The sequence below is a fragment of the Diospyros lotus genome, chromosome 1, assembly GCF_014633365.1.
Source record: "Diospyros lotus cultivar Yz01 chromosome 1, ASM1463336v1, whole genome shotgun sequence".
NCBI classification, from domain to species: Eukaryota; Viridiplantae; Streptophyta; class Magnoliopsida; order Ericales; family Ebenaceae; genus Diospyros; species Diospyros lotus.
In genome coordinates this window covers 31,145,777-31,160,491 of record NC_068338.1, presented here as the reverse complement: position 1 = coordinate 31,160,491, position 14,715 = coordinate 31,145,777, and the positions used below count along the sequence as shown (strand labels likewise).

General features: G+C 39.9%; 2 protein-coding genes and 1 pseudogene across 4 annotated transcripts; 1 reads left to right on the top strand and 2 right to left on the bottom strand.

Moving 5' to 3' along the window:
- Positions 1-577: 577 nt before the first annotated feature.
- LOC127788356 (uncharacterized) lies at positions 578-9,615 on the top strand. 3 transcript variants are annotated; one of them, XR_008020337.1, is made up of 7 exons: positions 578-816; positions 981-1,078; positions 4,288-4,369; positions 4,470-4,546; positions 5,472-5,714; positions 7,387-7,820; positions 7,923-9,615. XR_008020337.1 is itself a non-coding variant. In XM_052316534.1 (6 exons), exons 1-6 carry the CDS (start codon positions 775-777, stop codon positions 7,427-7,429), a joined length of 585 nt encoding a protein of 194 aa, XP_052172494.1. In that variant the 5' UTR covers positions 578-774; the 3' UTR covers positions 7,430-9,615. The 3 variants fall into 3 exon arrangements, 1 of the variants encoding a protein (XP_052172494.1); XM_052316534.1 differs by having other exon boundaries at positions 7,387-9,615; XR_008020338.1 differs by having other exon boundaries at positions 579-816; positions 5,472-7,820.
- On the bottom strand, positions 7,318-8,934 carry LOC127788350 (scarecrow-like protein 14; annotated as a pseudogene).
- A 1,058-nt stretch (positions 9,616-10,673) lies between the features above and the next one.
- On the bottom strand, positions 10,674-13,719 carry LOC127788346 (scarecrow-like protein 33). Its single transcript, XM_052316506.1, has 2 exons — positions 13,516-13,719; positions 10,674-13,366 (listed from the first exon to the last, which is right to left on the bottom strand). Exon 2 carries the CDS (start codon positions 13,221-13,223, stop codon positions 10,902-10,904), a length of 2,322 nt encoding a protein of 773 aa, XP_052172466.1. The 5' UTR covers positions 13,224-13,366; positions 13,516-13,719; the 3' UTR covers positions 10,674-10,901.
- Between the last annotated feature and the right edge of the window lie 996 nt (positions 13,720-14,715).

Genomic DNA, 14,715 nt, shown 5'->3' with positions numbered 1-14,715 from the left:
TGATGATTCAAAAGTAATACAAATCCCCCCCCCCCCCCCCCCCTTTTTTTTTTTGAATTCATTCTTCTCAAAATATAACTTCCATTTACAATGACCAACTTAGATAAAATATTTTGTCAGTATTTTTAAAAATCGAGCTGAATCAACAAGAAGGGAAATCGATTCAGTTTGAACAAAATAAAATAAATTATAAAAATCAGTTAAATAGTAATTAAATCAGCAGTAAGCTTTGACAATTTACTTTTAGCGGTTAATAATTGATTAAAATAATAAACAGTATAAATAGCATTTTTTTGTAAAAATATTAATATTCGTTCCTACAAAAGGGTTTGAACAATTTTTTTATGAAAAATTCCTCATAATTCATGATAAAACAAAGTAAATACATGAATTCTGGCTCACAAATGAAAAACAAGTAATTATATAAAAAAAATATATTCTTTAGACGAAATATATAAATTAATTAATATCTGAAAAATTGAAAGGGCTGCAAACATACATAAAGCTTCTTTTTTTTTTTTTATAAAAAAAAAAAAAAATTGGCTAAAAGGAACAAACAAATATCACCATCAGGGGCAGGCTAGGGATTTAGGGTCCAAGCGGAGCGTCGGTTGATCCTCGAAAACCCTCGGCTGCTCGGTCTCATCTTTTCCGTTTCGTCTCGTAGAAGAGAGAAATCTTCTTCTCTCGTCCGAAGGCACTCGCAGGGCGACTAAATTAAGGATCTTGTTTGGGGCTTCGCAGTCGATTTGGAAGTGGTTCTCTGAATACAGAATGGCCAAGCGCGAGATATCCAGCACTTTACGGAACTTAAAGGTAAAAGAATCAGCGCAGCCCTTCTTTTCCTTTTCATATGAATCTGAAATCGACCTAATTCTCAGATACTTGAACTGGGTTCTACTTAAATTTTTCTGGGCGTTCTTTAATTTTTGGGGGGATTTTCTTTAATGAATTCTTCGATGCTCTGTTTGGTTACTTAGTTCATGCAAAGGGCCGCTCAGAGAGAGGAGAAATCCAAGAAGGTAGAAGAGGTCATACCTGATGGGAACTTCCCAGCCACTGCTATAAAAAAGAAATGGTAATTCTTCTTGTTATCTGCCGTTTTTTTTTTTGGGTTCATGCAGCGTTCTTTACTTTTTTGGTTATTGAATTCAAATTTGAATGCATGTTGTAAAATATTTTTCTTCCTGATTTTGAGTTAGTTCACATTGTAATCTGTGTTTGCATGCCTTTGTATAAGCATGTTATTAGGTGGTGATTTTCTTAATCCATTCTCAGGCTGCAGAAGTTTTCTGAAATATAAGGGGCCTATGGTTTATGTTCTTCTTCCCTGGAACTTTGCGAAAAGACAAAGAATCGTGTTTTCATTTTTGATTTGCAAATGTGTTTTTAGTCAATACTCAAAAGCGAAAGCAAGAAAAATCGTTTTCACCTGTTTTGAAATACGTCAAAACGCTAGATTAAACAGTAAATTAAAAAAACCACTTGGTCTTCAAGCTCTTGAGATAAAAAATAACACTACATGTTTTCTTGAAACGCCAAATTCTAAAACATGTAATACAACAAGTGGATCTGTAAATTTGCATTTTTTTTAGGTATAAACCAGGCATAAAAGGGCAGGTTTTTATTTGGAAGAGGAAAGTTGGAGGCAAACCCTTGTTGGCTTGGTTTATAGAATGTTTATAAGAGGATTCTAGGGTTTGGTGGGAATGGTCTTTCTTGATTGAGGAGTTTTTTGATGATCTGAAAGATTTGAATGGGAAAAAGCTCATCCTTGATGGTTTCTCCCTAGCTTTCTTTCATCATTTTTGGGATACTTTAGGCATTCATATTTTTGAGATAATCAAAGAATTGTTTGATAATTGCTTGTTTGAAAAGGTCTGAAATTCTCCTTTTGTCATTCTAGTTTCTATGAAAGGAGGTGCTAAATAGGTTAAAAGTAAAAATGTTTGTTTTGATGTTGTTGTGAAACTTAGAGATCAAGATATTCCCCCCCCCCCCCCCCAAAGAAAAAAGAAGAAGATAAATTTCAATGTCTTGGATCAATTATTCAAAAAGAAGGGGAGATTGTGGAGGATCTTACTTATAAAATCAAAGCATGATAGTTAAAATGGAGAAGTGTTTTTAGCATTTTATGTGATTGTAAAATCCCTTTAAAAGTTTTATTGAATGGCTCATAGTCTTGAACAATTAAATTAAGCATCAATATATGCAAAATATTACTGTGGCTAAAATGGGAATGTTATTGTGGATGGTGTGGTCATATAAGAAGAAACAAAATAAGGAATCAATAGGGGTATTCAAAAAAACTAGCAAACTGTGAAAATCGATCGCACCGCACCGTGCGATTTTTTTGGGGAACGATTTGAGATAGGTGGTTCTGTTATGGTTGGAGTAGTTGAGCAATTTGAGAAAAATAGGTTCGGTTGAAAACCGAACCGCCCGCATAGTATTCTAATAATATAAAAATTAAAAAAATAAATTATAAAACATTAAAACAAACCCTAATCCTTCGTTGTTTTGTTCATTTCTCACACCCACACCCAGCCCCTGTTGGCCGCCACACTCTCGAGACCGATGACATCCTCCCCTTTCTTGTTACAGGACTTGAGGTTGAGGCACTTTGAGAAATTAGGATCTCACAAGGAGATCGCCAAGCAGTCCAATCACCAAGTTGTCGATGACATCGTCTCAAAGTCGGAGGTGTCCAAGTTGTCGGAGGAGATCCCCTTTCGGCCTTTCTCATTTCCCTTTGCCTCCGCGTTGTCTTCTCTCGTCGACGCTTCGCTGGAGACCGCACTGCAAAAATGGGTGGATTAATATTAGGCATGACTTGGGCAAATTGCGGAAACTGAACCATAAAATGCGGTGCGGTTTAGTGTAGTTTATGCAGACCAAACCAAACCGCGTGGTTTGATTTGACAGAAAAATCGCACATACGGTTTGGCGTATTCAAAATGCCAAAAACCAACCAAATTGCATCGTGCACACCCTTAAGAATCAGATTGTACATAATAAGGCTGGCCTAGTGCCTATTGAATATAAAATGAGGGAGTCATGATTAAGATGGTTTAAATGCGTGGGAAGAAGAGCAATAGAAATACTTGTGAAGCAAGTGGATGAAAAGGAAGAATTAAGAGGGGGAGAGAGACAAAAGAAGGGTAACAAATCCTTGGATATGACATAGGATATAATGGTTTTGCTGGGGCTATATATAGCCATGGATGGAGATAGTTGGAGATCTAGAATCCATGTAGCTGATTCTACCTAGCGAGATAAAGGCTTGTGATTGTAACCTAATTTTTTAAATTGACACAAATTGAAAGAAGTGTTGCAGCTAAACATGACTAAGGTCAATGCAAAGTGTTTGTTCTTACCTTGTCATAAATATAGAAGCATTGAAGAACATTGTTTCCTTAAATTGTTGTTTAGGTGTGTGCTCTCAATAATGGTAGTGGTTTTATATGTTTCTATAATGCCATTTTGTTTGGAAAATTTTATTTTAATTGTTTGTTTTTATCACATATATTAATTTGTTATAGCAATATATCCGAACCAATACCTGATATCGTACTAATGACAAATTAGTACCTTGTCCGATGCAATACTGGCAATTATGGGTATATCAACAACATGGCCTTCCTTCCCCTTTTAATTAATCTAAAGTTCATAATGGTATAATTTCTTCATCTATTTCTTTGACTAGTTCATGTTATAAATTAACATTGGCTTCCCATTTTTCATCAATTAAGTTTAAAGGCAGTTGAGTTTGGAAACTTTTTGCGGTGGTTTGCATGATGTGGATTGTTATTAGTCATTTTCCCCTACAACCAGCTAGGTAATCCCTTCAATGGCTTTTGGACAATATAATTAGGCATGCTGCTTCCATATATCCTATTACTGTTGCCTTTTAATGGTGTCTTTTATGGGTAGCATTTCTTTTTATTACTGTCACGGTTAATTTTGTGTCTTCCTGGACCAAGATTGTAACTTTGGTTCATGTTCATGAATCGTTGCAAGCATGCACATGGAGACCAGCTAATTTCTTTTGGCATGTCTTAATCCTGTAACTGTTGCTTGTTGTGGTGTCCTGTTTATTTCTCAATTGGAACTGCTAACTGATGGTAATGTGATTAGTAATGATGCCTTTGTCTACAACATTTAAGGGTTGTATCCATAGTTGAATAGCTGCTATTTCCTTGCCACATTTAGGCTGCTCATTTTATTTATTCTCCCTTGATTATTTTTTCCCGAGTTTTTCTGAACCATGCTTATTGATATATGCAGCATTGTGATCGTAGAGGGTGATCCTCACCCAGGGGCAACAAAAGGCAGGATGTCATTTCTAAGTTTTAATCCTTCTATTGATGTGAGTATAAGAATTGAACATCCTGAAAGGTTTTTGGAGTCTAGGACAAGTTTTTTGCTCTCGTGGGTTTGTCTCTCATTTTGAAGCCTTATCTTGATAGAAATTGAATGGTGAAGCAGCAAATCCTGGTCAACCAGAAACCTCCACCAGCAATCAAAATGGAAGGACTTCTGATAGGTTGGTGCTTAATCCCTTGTTATCTTCACAAGTTATTCAGGTATTTCATTCGCCTAGTTGTCTATTTGACAGTTTGTTTGAAATTTTGTGAAACAGCAACGACAATCACAAGACTTAGCCCTGCTAGGTGGTTTTGGCTGCATGAGTCTAGATTTCCAGCTTTTATTCTCTGGAATTTATGATGTTTGATCTGATGACTTTTATGCTTACTTTCAACTACCTAATGCAATCCTTCTTTATCTAGGCTTTGGACAGGTTGTAAATAGGGCGGAGTTTTGAATTTGTATTTAAAAAAAACAACACTCTCAAAGGGACAAAAGGATCTTAAAAAAAAATAAAAAATTGCATCAGCATATATTGGGGTGGTATTATTGAGTTGAATAGACGAGACCAATTGCAGAGCAAGACTTCAAGTATCTGTTGGCATGTTGCCTTTAATGAGGAGTTAGTTGATTTAGAAATCTTGTCCATTTGTCTGGTCAGTCTTTGATTTATGGGGTCATGGGATATTGGTCAAACTATTTCCTAGCTGAGACACTAATGAATATGAAATGGCAACATTCATACTGGTGGAAAGTTACCTCAGTCAGTTAGCTTGTCTGTGAGGAGTAACATGTACAGCTGAGTTGAATCCGAATTTAGGTTAATTTAACTATTGTAGTCAATTCCACAATCTTTATCAGGAGTTACAAAATGTCCATGAGTGGGCAAGTTCTAGTAGGCGTGAGGCTTGTTGAGAGTCTGACCTCATATTCTTCAATTAATCTCTTATCTGAAGCAACTTAGGGTAAACTATAGATAGATGTGTAATTCATGTGCAAATGAATCCAAATTCTTAGAACGTTCCATTTTTTCTGCTTTGGATTCATCTGAATATTCCAGCTTTTGCTTATAGCTGGGTATTCTATCTTTTTCATTATTACAGAGAAATTGGATCAACTCAAGATGGAATGGAGATTGACAGTTTCAGCAAAGAGGCCGATGGAGAACTTAAAAGGAAGCAACCTGAAGTGCTGTCTGAAACAAAACATCCGAATAAATCACAGAAAAATGGGCAGAGTGGTCAAGAATCTTCACAAAATAATAGTAAAAGTTCTCACAAGCAACCAAAACATGGAAAGCTGGATTGGAATGTTCTTAGGCCTCCAAAAGGTCAAAAGCAACAAGAGTGAGTACCATCAGGCAATTAAATTACTTTCATTTCTTTCCTTTTCTTTTCTTTTCTTTTGTTTTTTTGCTGAAAGGGGATTACTTTTGGAGTAATGTGAATTTAGTTTCTATTTACTTAAAAGTTCTAAAGTTTTATCCTTTAACTGGATTGTAAGAATATTATTAGCATTTAATCAGTTTTCTTAATTGTCATTCAAATATTGTTTACTTCATCTGAAATGGTAAATTGAATCCCCTTTGACCATTCATGATACTTGGCTAAATTGACTTTTGAGCCTAAGACTGCTTCACAACAAGTAAGGCGCCCCTAGAAAAACCCACCTCTCTCTGACACATCACAAAATAACGAGACATCACATGCAAACACACACACGTGCACAAAGGTGAGACAATAGAGACCAGTTTTGACACCATAAGTCTTTTGGTCAAAAATGTTAGCTGAAGGTGACCTACTAGGTTCATGGGACGGAGTGGTATACCCAAAACCTTTCCAATGAACTATTGATGTGGAATTGAGGTGTGATAAACTTCCGTCCTTTAATACCTTATCCTCATCAAGTCTAAAATCTCACATCTCAATTTGAACCCCGTTGGTCTCAAAACACTTTTCCTGGTTCGCACCCACTCGGTGGTGATACCTGATTGGCTTTAATACCAATTGTAATGTCACGGATCTTTACTCGAAAGTGCTAGTTGAAGGTGATTATTCAATTCATAGGACCAAGTAATTTATCCAAGACCTCCTGGTAAATTGATAATATTAGATTAGGTCGTGACAGTCTCATAACCTCCATGACAAAAATTGATGGAATTGGCAAAGTGGGATCTCCCTGACTAAGGTCCCTAGAGCGATTAAGGAGGCCTCTAATGCCATTGACAAGGACCAAAAACTTAACCGTAGAGATACAAGAGTCAATCCATTTTCATGACTCAAGACCAAACCCAATGTTATTAACAATGAGAACTAGAAATCCCTGATTAACATGTTTGTAGGTTTTCTCAATTTCCAACTTGCAAAGGAGGCCTTTAGAGCCAGCCACCTTTAAATCTCATGTCTCATTGGCCAAGAAGAGAATATTGAGAATCGGATAGACCCTCCAAAAGCATTATGGGATTTGGAAATCAAGGCCCCATCACTTTCTTGAACCGAATCGCAAGGATCTTAGAGCAGATTTTGTAGACACTACACCCTAAACTAATGGGCTTAAAATCTTTTAAGGTCCACTGCCCCCCTTTCTTAGGAATAAAAGCGATGAAAGAGGGATTTAAACTATTCTCAAAAACACCTAGAATCAGAAAATGCAAAGAGCGTTGCCATCATAATCCTCTCAACAGTGCTTTTAAAACTGCTGCAAAAGGCCAAAGAAAACCTGTCAGAGCCAGAGCCTTGCCCCCTTTCATACTCAAGCCCCGTATAATAATGGCACCAAGGGTCCTCCCTCTGTACAGGGCACACATGCCCGGGTATGATGAGTTGACTCAACTTTCCAAGACGAAGCCAAAGGTTATACAAAGTTGATTGAAGAAAAGTGGCACCTTCTCAGTTATGCAGATTCAAATTGACATAATATTTACCAGTCCTAAACAGTAGTGGGAATGGATTACTGTATCCCTGTGACAGGCTTCCAACAGGAGATAGTATACATGATCCGACCCTTCCATCCTTGCAGCATCCAATTGCCATCCTCGCTCACTGAAAAATCCTTGTGGTAATAAGACTTCAACTTTGCCCTGGCATCCTTCAAGATTTCCTTGTCCAGTGGCAGCTGCCTGAGACCAGCTCGTGTGTTCCAGACTTGCCATTGCTTGTATTTATTGGGCCGTTCTACTCTCTCCGTGCCCTCACAGGCTATGATGTTCATGATATCCCTTCCAAAGATCTCCTTCTCAAACAGCATCCTGTCCTCATCTTCACGTGGCACAGTAGCATCCCACATATCAAATCCTGCATTGAAGTGGAAAAGTGCCTCCCTGAATCGCGCAAGGAAGAATGGAAGACTGTATGTCCCGTTGAGAACTCCATGGACAAACATATCAGGATGGATCCTCCTCACCAAGTTGAGAACTGCTTCCCTCGGGCTGTTTGCTGCCCCTATCTCATCAGGTACGTTCTTTAAACGGTACAGACAATTCACAACGAGTACCTCGTCTCTGTCAATATTGAGATCCGCTAGTTTGATACTCTCCTATTTCTTTGCAATTGCAGTGTACTGGAACGGAACATCGAATCTCTGGCAGTAAGTTGCCAGCCTGTGCCCTGTCTCCTCAACCCTTTCTGCTGGCCTAAAACCTGGTTGGGGTAGGTCTATTCCAGTGATTTGAAGCTTGGGAGGACCACCGGGCCTGGCTGAAAGATGCTGGATAAGGCAGGGCCACTGGAAGCCATACGTTATGCCAAAATGAATGATGTGAAGGCTTTTTGCTTCAATAACTAGTTTTGCTATGGATCCATTGGCAAACAAATTGGAGATCTTGTTGAAAGGGATTGCCTTGACATATGCCTGGTGAGCTCTCAAAATATCAGCAACTGATATCCTCTTAGTATTGAAGTCAGTGTACAGCGCTGCCCCAGTGCCTACCAACCTCGCTTCTAGGGCGTTGGCAAAATAATAAGCCAGTCTGTCAGAAGCATTGCCATTTGGAGAAGAGTGCTGCCTGATATGCTTCAAGAGTTTGCGAGCTGTCCTAGTATCAGCATTTGCAACAGCTTCTGCACACCGAGATAGGGCATTCGTCAAATCAACGAGTTCCCTGCAGCTGCCTCGTTTCTTTCTGTGAGTCTTTCCTCCATTTGATCCCCCTCTAAGCCCTTTCTCCTCCAGCTTCAGAATTGTTTCATCATTATGATCATGAAGACACACCGGAGGCTCCTGATTCAGATGAGGGCTCAAGCGAGGGCAGAGTAACAACTTGTCAAGCATTTCTGATACGTCGCTCTGGTACGCTTCAGCAGAATTAGCGAGTTTTTTGTTCCTCCGGCCACCATCTACACAATCTCCACCCTCCCGATCATGAGTTTTCTTTGTTTCTAAATTTCTGTTATTATCTGCCACAAAAGCTCTTCTTGTAGTTTCCGAACTGGAAACATTGGCATAACCTGTTCTTGGAAGAAACTGTGAAACTTCTTCTGGGTTTCTTCCCTTGAATAGCTGCCACACTGGTTGGCTCCCATTGCATGAATGGGGAACCTGAAATGGACTAACAAGAAGAGGGTCCATAGATACACAGCTTTCAAGTCTCTCTCCATAAGTGGAATTACCATAGAAGTAGAAGTTGACAGAAGCGGAGCTGTAACTGCATTCGGTACTGGTGGAAGAACTAGTGGTGTCGGGAGGAATCAGAGCACCGTGATCGGTGGTGGCGGCGGGAGCGGTCGTTGCTGAGCATGATCTTGGAACATGCAGGGCTTTTCCTCCAATCCATCTTCTTCCATGAGCATCTGGTTTATCAGCCTCAGGGTTGCGTCTTCCGGTGGATCGGAGAGGAATGGAAAATCCAAGAAGCCATGGTGATTTCGGTTTCGCTGCACAAAAGAACAACAAAGTCCCTCGGCAAGGGCTTCCATAGCCATCTACGTCAAAGCAAGTGATGGAGTTGATGTGTGGATTTATATAACATTAAGAGAGACGCCTGATCAAACAGCTAGAGACGATCTCTACCAAGCAGATTATACGAAAGTTTTGCAAGAAAATGGTGCCAGCCATTAAAAAATATAAATAATAATTTAAGTTGGCGGCGGACGGATCTTATGGAGGAGTTTATGCTTAATGGAAGAGACAGCAAAAGAAAAAGGAAAAAAAAGATTTGTCCATGCTTCTATGATATCAAAGCAGTTGTCTGTTTGATTAGTCATGTCGTTACCTTCTCAAGAAAAAGATGAAAGGAAAAAAAAAAAAGAATAGTCTAGGCAAGGCTGGTTAATCACTCATTATTATATTCTTATTTTTGGCTATTGGCCACGTAATAATCTCTCATTTGGCTGAATATTGTATTGTGCATAATAATAGAACCATCCCTAAATCTCACCCCCTTCAGTGTGTCGTGATGTATGATGCCTTGGATAAACAATCAAACATGGATTTGTTTTCTGACTTATTCGTTTGTTATTTAATTGGTGCGTAGAACAGTTGAAATTTACAATAGCAATATCAACATCAGAGGCTAGAAACTACAGAAATGTGGAGGAAACACACAGCAAATGTTTTCTTGAGCGCAATGATTTTCTTTTGTTTTTCTAAATCTAGATCGAACCAAAATGGGGTGACAGACAATACAGGAAAAAGAAGAATTCACCGGCAGCAAGAAATGATTTGACACAGAGAAACTCAAATGAGGGGATGAATTTACAGCCGTGCCAGTGCACCAACTGGGATCATTGGCTCCCTAGAGTTGATCCAGGAACTCTGCGGTTTCTGTTTAGTTAAAAACATCCAAAGAAAAACTATAAAAAAAAATTATCACCAAAACCTAAAGTTAACCCAGAACAGCAGGTGGCGAAGAACAAAAACACATAAGGCAAATGCAAGTAGGGAATGGATGGGATGTAAACGGTCCTCAACAGAGGTCTCAATTATCCCCTATCAAAACATAAGAAAATTCATAAGGGTGGGTTATTTGAAAATATAAATATGTAAATGTGGTTAATATCTCCAAAATGCAAGAACCAAACTGATGATAACATCAGCGCGGGGACTTATCCAATTCATCAGGGTTTTGAGTAGAACTGGATTGTGGGTGATTGTTTGTTCGGCTCGCACAAATAAATTCTGCTGCTGCTGCTGCAACTTTGTGAACCGGGGATGGCACTTTTCCTTAGAGCATTTGCGAGAAAATTACAATACAAGGAAGAAAAGAAAAGCCACCATCAGTACTCAGGAGAGCCTGGCCTTTGGGTATACGAAATGGAAGCGAAGACAACGTGAAATTAAGAGTTGGATATCAATTGGGAACTATAAGCTGTGGACAAACAAAGATCATATTTATATTGCCTCAAAGTTCAGCGGTGAACATCATATCACATCACTACTCCCTTTCTTAAAGAAAAGGAAACACCAATTTTATTCTACTGGCCATAAGATTGAAAGGAGAGCCAATTGTATACATAGTACCTCTCCTCCGGCTCACAAATTGTTGATTGGCAGGGCAGGAAGATTCGGAGCAGTAGAAGAACAAGAACTATTGCTACTTAGAATTCTTTACAAGACTTCCAACAGGAGATAGCATGGATGATTCGCCCTTTCCAACCCTGCAACAGCCAGTTGCAGTCCTCGTCCACCACAAAGTCCTTGTTGTAATTCTTTCTCACCCTATCCCTTAGTTCCTTGGCAATCTCCTTGTCAAGTGGCAGCTGCCTGAATCCAGCCCTTGTAGTCCGAACTTGCCATTGCTTGTATGTTTCGGGTCTTTCAACCCTTTGTGTACCCTCGCACGCTATGACATTCATCAAATCCCTTCCAAAGGATTCTCTCTCAAAGAGCATCCTGTACTGATCTTCACGATCTACAGTAGCATCAAACATATCAAAAAGTGACGAGAAGTGAAAGAGTGCCTCCCTGAATCGAGTCAGGAAAAAGGGGGCATTGTATGTCCCGTTAACAACTCCATGGACAAATACATCTGGATTAATCCTCTGGATTAATTTTAGAACTTCATGCCGTGGATTACTCACCACTACCGTATCATCAGGAACATTACCTAGCCGGTACAAGCAATTAACGACAAGCACCTCATCCCTCTGAATCTTGAGATCCTCAAGCTGGATGGTTTCCCATTTCTTTGCTATGGCATTGTACTCAAAAGGAACATTAAATCTATCACAGTACTTTGCCAGCCGGCGTCCTGTCTCCTCAACCCTTCCTGCTGGGCGCAGACCAGGTTGGGGAAAATCGATCCCAGTGATACGAAGCTTAGGAGGACCATCAGGCCTCTTGGAAAGGACCTGGATAAGGCAGGGCCACTGGAAGCCATAAAGAATACCAAAATCGATTATGTGAAGGCTCGTTGCTTTGCTCGATAGTTTCTTAATCAATTGGTTTGCGTAGAAGTTCGACAGCTTCTTGAAAGGACATGCTTTAATATATAATTGGTAACCTTTCAAAATATCAGCAGCTGATATCCCTGCAGAAACAAAAGCTGTATACAATGAGGCCCCAACACCAGCCAAGCGCGCCTCGAGAGCATTAGCAAAGAAATGTGCCAACCTTTCATAACCATCACCATAAGGAGAAGAGTGTTGCCTAATCCTCTTGAGCAGTTCTTTAGCGGTTCTACCATCATTGATTGCCACGGCTTGGGCACACTGAGTAAGGAGAGTGCTGAAATCCACCACTTCCTTTTTGTTCCCTTGTTTCTTACCACGAAGCCTCCCTGTACTCGATCCTTTTAACTGGCCATTCTGCTGCAGCTTACTTCTGGGTCCAACACCATCAGGAAGTGTTGCAGATTCCTGCCGCAAATGAGGATTCCAATGGGGACAAAGCAACACCTCATCGTACATCTTTGTTTGCTCATCCGACTCCTCAGCATAACTTGCGAACTGCTTGTTACTCCGGCTATCTTCCACATAATCACCGTCCTCGCGATAATGGCTTTTCTTTCCCCTTGGCCCAGATGGTGAATGGTCTCCCCCATTTTCCTCGGCTTCAACCACGGCCTTCAAGCTCTTTTCATCATGATTCACGCGATCAGCATATTGAAGCAATTGGGAAAATTCAGGAACCCCTCTTTCAGACAGTGAGACAATTGGGCTCCTATTGGATGAATAAAAAAGCTCAAGTGGACTAACAAAAGAGTCCACTGACCCATCTGCAGCCTCAGAAAAGCTGTTTGATGAGCCAAATGACTGCCAAGAGGAATCAAAGTGGTAATCAACACGAGAAGAGCGTGTAACAGAGGATTGAAATTTGTCTCTGTCACGAGGCAGTTCTAACTCCAAGAAGTTGTCGAAAGTGGCAGAGCTGTTACTACTCTGACTACTGCAAGTTCTACTGAAGTTGTGAATCGGGCTATCTTCATTTTGATCAGGAACAAACGAAGGGGATGATTGATCATCGAGCGAACAGAGGTTCCTCCCCAATAGGACATCACAGAACGATTTCTCTGTGGCTTGGAGAGCCAAGCAATCCTGAAACATGCAGGGTTTATGCTCCAAGTCCTCCTCTTCCATAAGCATCTGGCCTATGTACTTGAAAATTGCATCAGAGGCATCATACTCTTCGGGGAGCTCCACCTCGGAGCTCACCCCTGAAGACTGAGTAAAATTACTAAGGTTTTGACCATTTGACAGAACACCCAAATCATGATTCCCAAGAGATTGAGCTGAAACATTGCTAAGATATGCATCACTTGAACGATCTGAAACAGGATCGCCGTGTTTGATGTCACTCACCATATTTCTTTCCGGAAAAGCAGATATAGACTTGGGATCTGGTTTGAACCCTTTCGTTGATCCCGAACACTTGTATTCCCGAATTAGGGTGTCGATAAACTCCGAGTGATGAATTTCCATGAAGACAACACAGGTAGAGAAACCCTAGGTTATCGGAAGAGAAATGTGGCTTTTCAACTGCCTCAGGAATCTGCTGAAGAATTAGGCAGACGAGAATAATCTCAAACCCAGGAAACCCTAGAATAAGCTCAGAACGATCCGATCTGAAGATCAACAGATACTGAATTAAAAATAAACAAACTGGAAAACGGTGAAATCAATAGGATAAGCATACTAGGGACCGAAATTGATAAACAAATACAGGTGTAATCAGAAGAATCGAACATATACAAGGAAGGAAGGGGAAGAGTACCTCGAAGTCGAGAATGGGTAGCGCAACGCAGGCAACGCTGTCATCTTATAAGGCGTGAACGCGGCTGTGTTTTTGCGGATTTCTTTATTGCCGTCGTTGAGTTCCTGGAAGCTACGCCAGTCGAGAAGAATCTATGGCCAAAGATCGGTACTCACGGGCTACCGCCGTGGCCAGTCCGTCTGAGTGACTTGGGGGGGGGCGGTTGTCGACCATAAATGCGGGGGTACGTGTAAGTGTATAAACGAGCACGTGGAGTAGAGTTTGTTCGTATGGGTCACGGGCAACCGGTGAACCGCTCGTGCGGTGGCTGCTTTGACTGAGGTTAACAGGGAGCCGCCGGTGAGAGTTGAAAGGTAGAATCGTGGTGCCCAAGTTTTACGTTCTCCAACACACTGGAATCTTATCGGCTTTGACTGACCGACTCCTGGGCTGGGCTCCGATGGGACCCTCTCGCCATGGCGTAGCTTTCATTTCAGCCTTCAGAAAGCCAAGTCCCCCCTTCCTTGTACCACCGTTGGATCAATTTCAAGTTTCAACCCTCGTGCTTATTTATTATTTTAACTAATAAATAAGTGTAGTAAGTGGTAACCAAAGTTATAATAATAATAATAATAATAATATGGCTATGCAATGCTTAATTTGAATTGAATGATAATGTTTTATTATTATTATTATTATTATTTGTCTTTTTACTATTTTATGAAGACAGTTGGAAACTAGGAAAGGCTTGAAATCTCAAGTGTATTGGGATTGGAAAGCCGACCGAGTACACTTCAATTTGAAAATTAAAAAAAAAAAGAAAAAAAAAAAAAAACACCCCTTTGTGCTTGCTTGCTTGCTTGCTCTCAAAGGTTAGAACACTCTTTCTTGCTCCATACTGCAAAACCCCAACTTTTTTAAATATTTATCAATAGCATTATTGACTAGAATTATTATGTCTCACACCAAAGAGCCCTTTCCCCCATATTCTCAAGTCACATGATAATATTGGGAGTTGATTATTATTATTATTATTATATTAAATTAGGAGGTGACGGAATAAAAGACAAATTTCAAAACTTGGTCGTGTTTGTCATCTTGGATCGATCATGGATATTTTCGTCATTCATTGTTACCTATACAACTCTAATACCAATATTTGTCTAATATCATTTTTTTTTTTTGCTAATTAATTTGATATTATTTCATGCAGAGTACAAA

Bases quoted from the DNA above. Each gene is read 5' to 3' on its own strand.
- LOC127788346 (XM_052316506.1), bottom strand. From the start codon at position 13,223: ATGGAAATTCATCACTCGGAGTTTATCGACACCCTAATTCGGGAATAC.
- LOC127788356 (XM_052316534.1), top strand. From the start codon at position 775: ATGGCCAAGCGCGAGATATCCAGCACTTTACGGAACTTAAAG. The intron at 4,370-4,469 runs GTGAGTATAAGA...TTATCTTGATAG, and splicing joins GTTTTAATCCTTCTATTGAT to AAATTGAATGGTGAAGCAGC. The intron at 5,715-7,386 runs GTGAGTACCATC...CCATCCTTGCAG, and splicing joins AAAGGTCAAAAGCAACAAGA to CATCCAATTGCCATCCTCGC.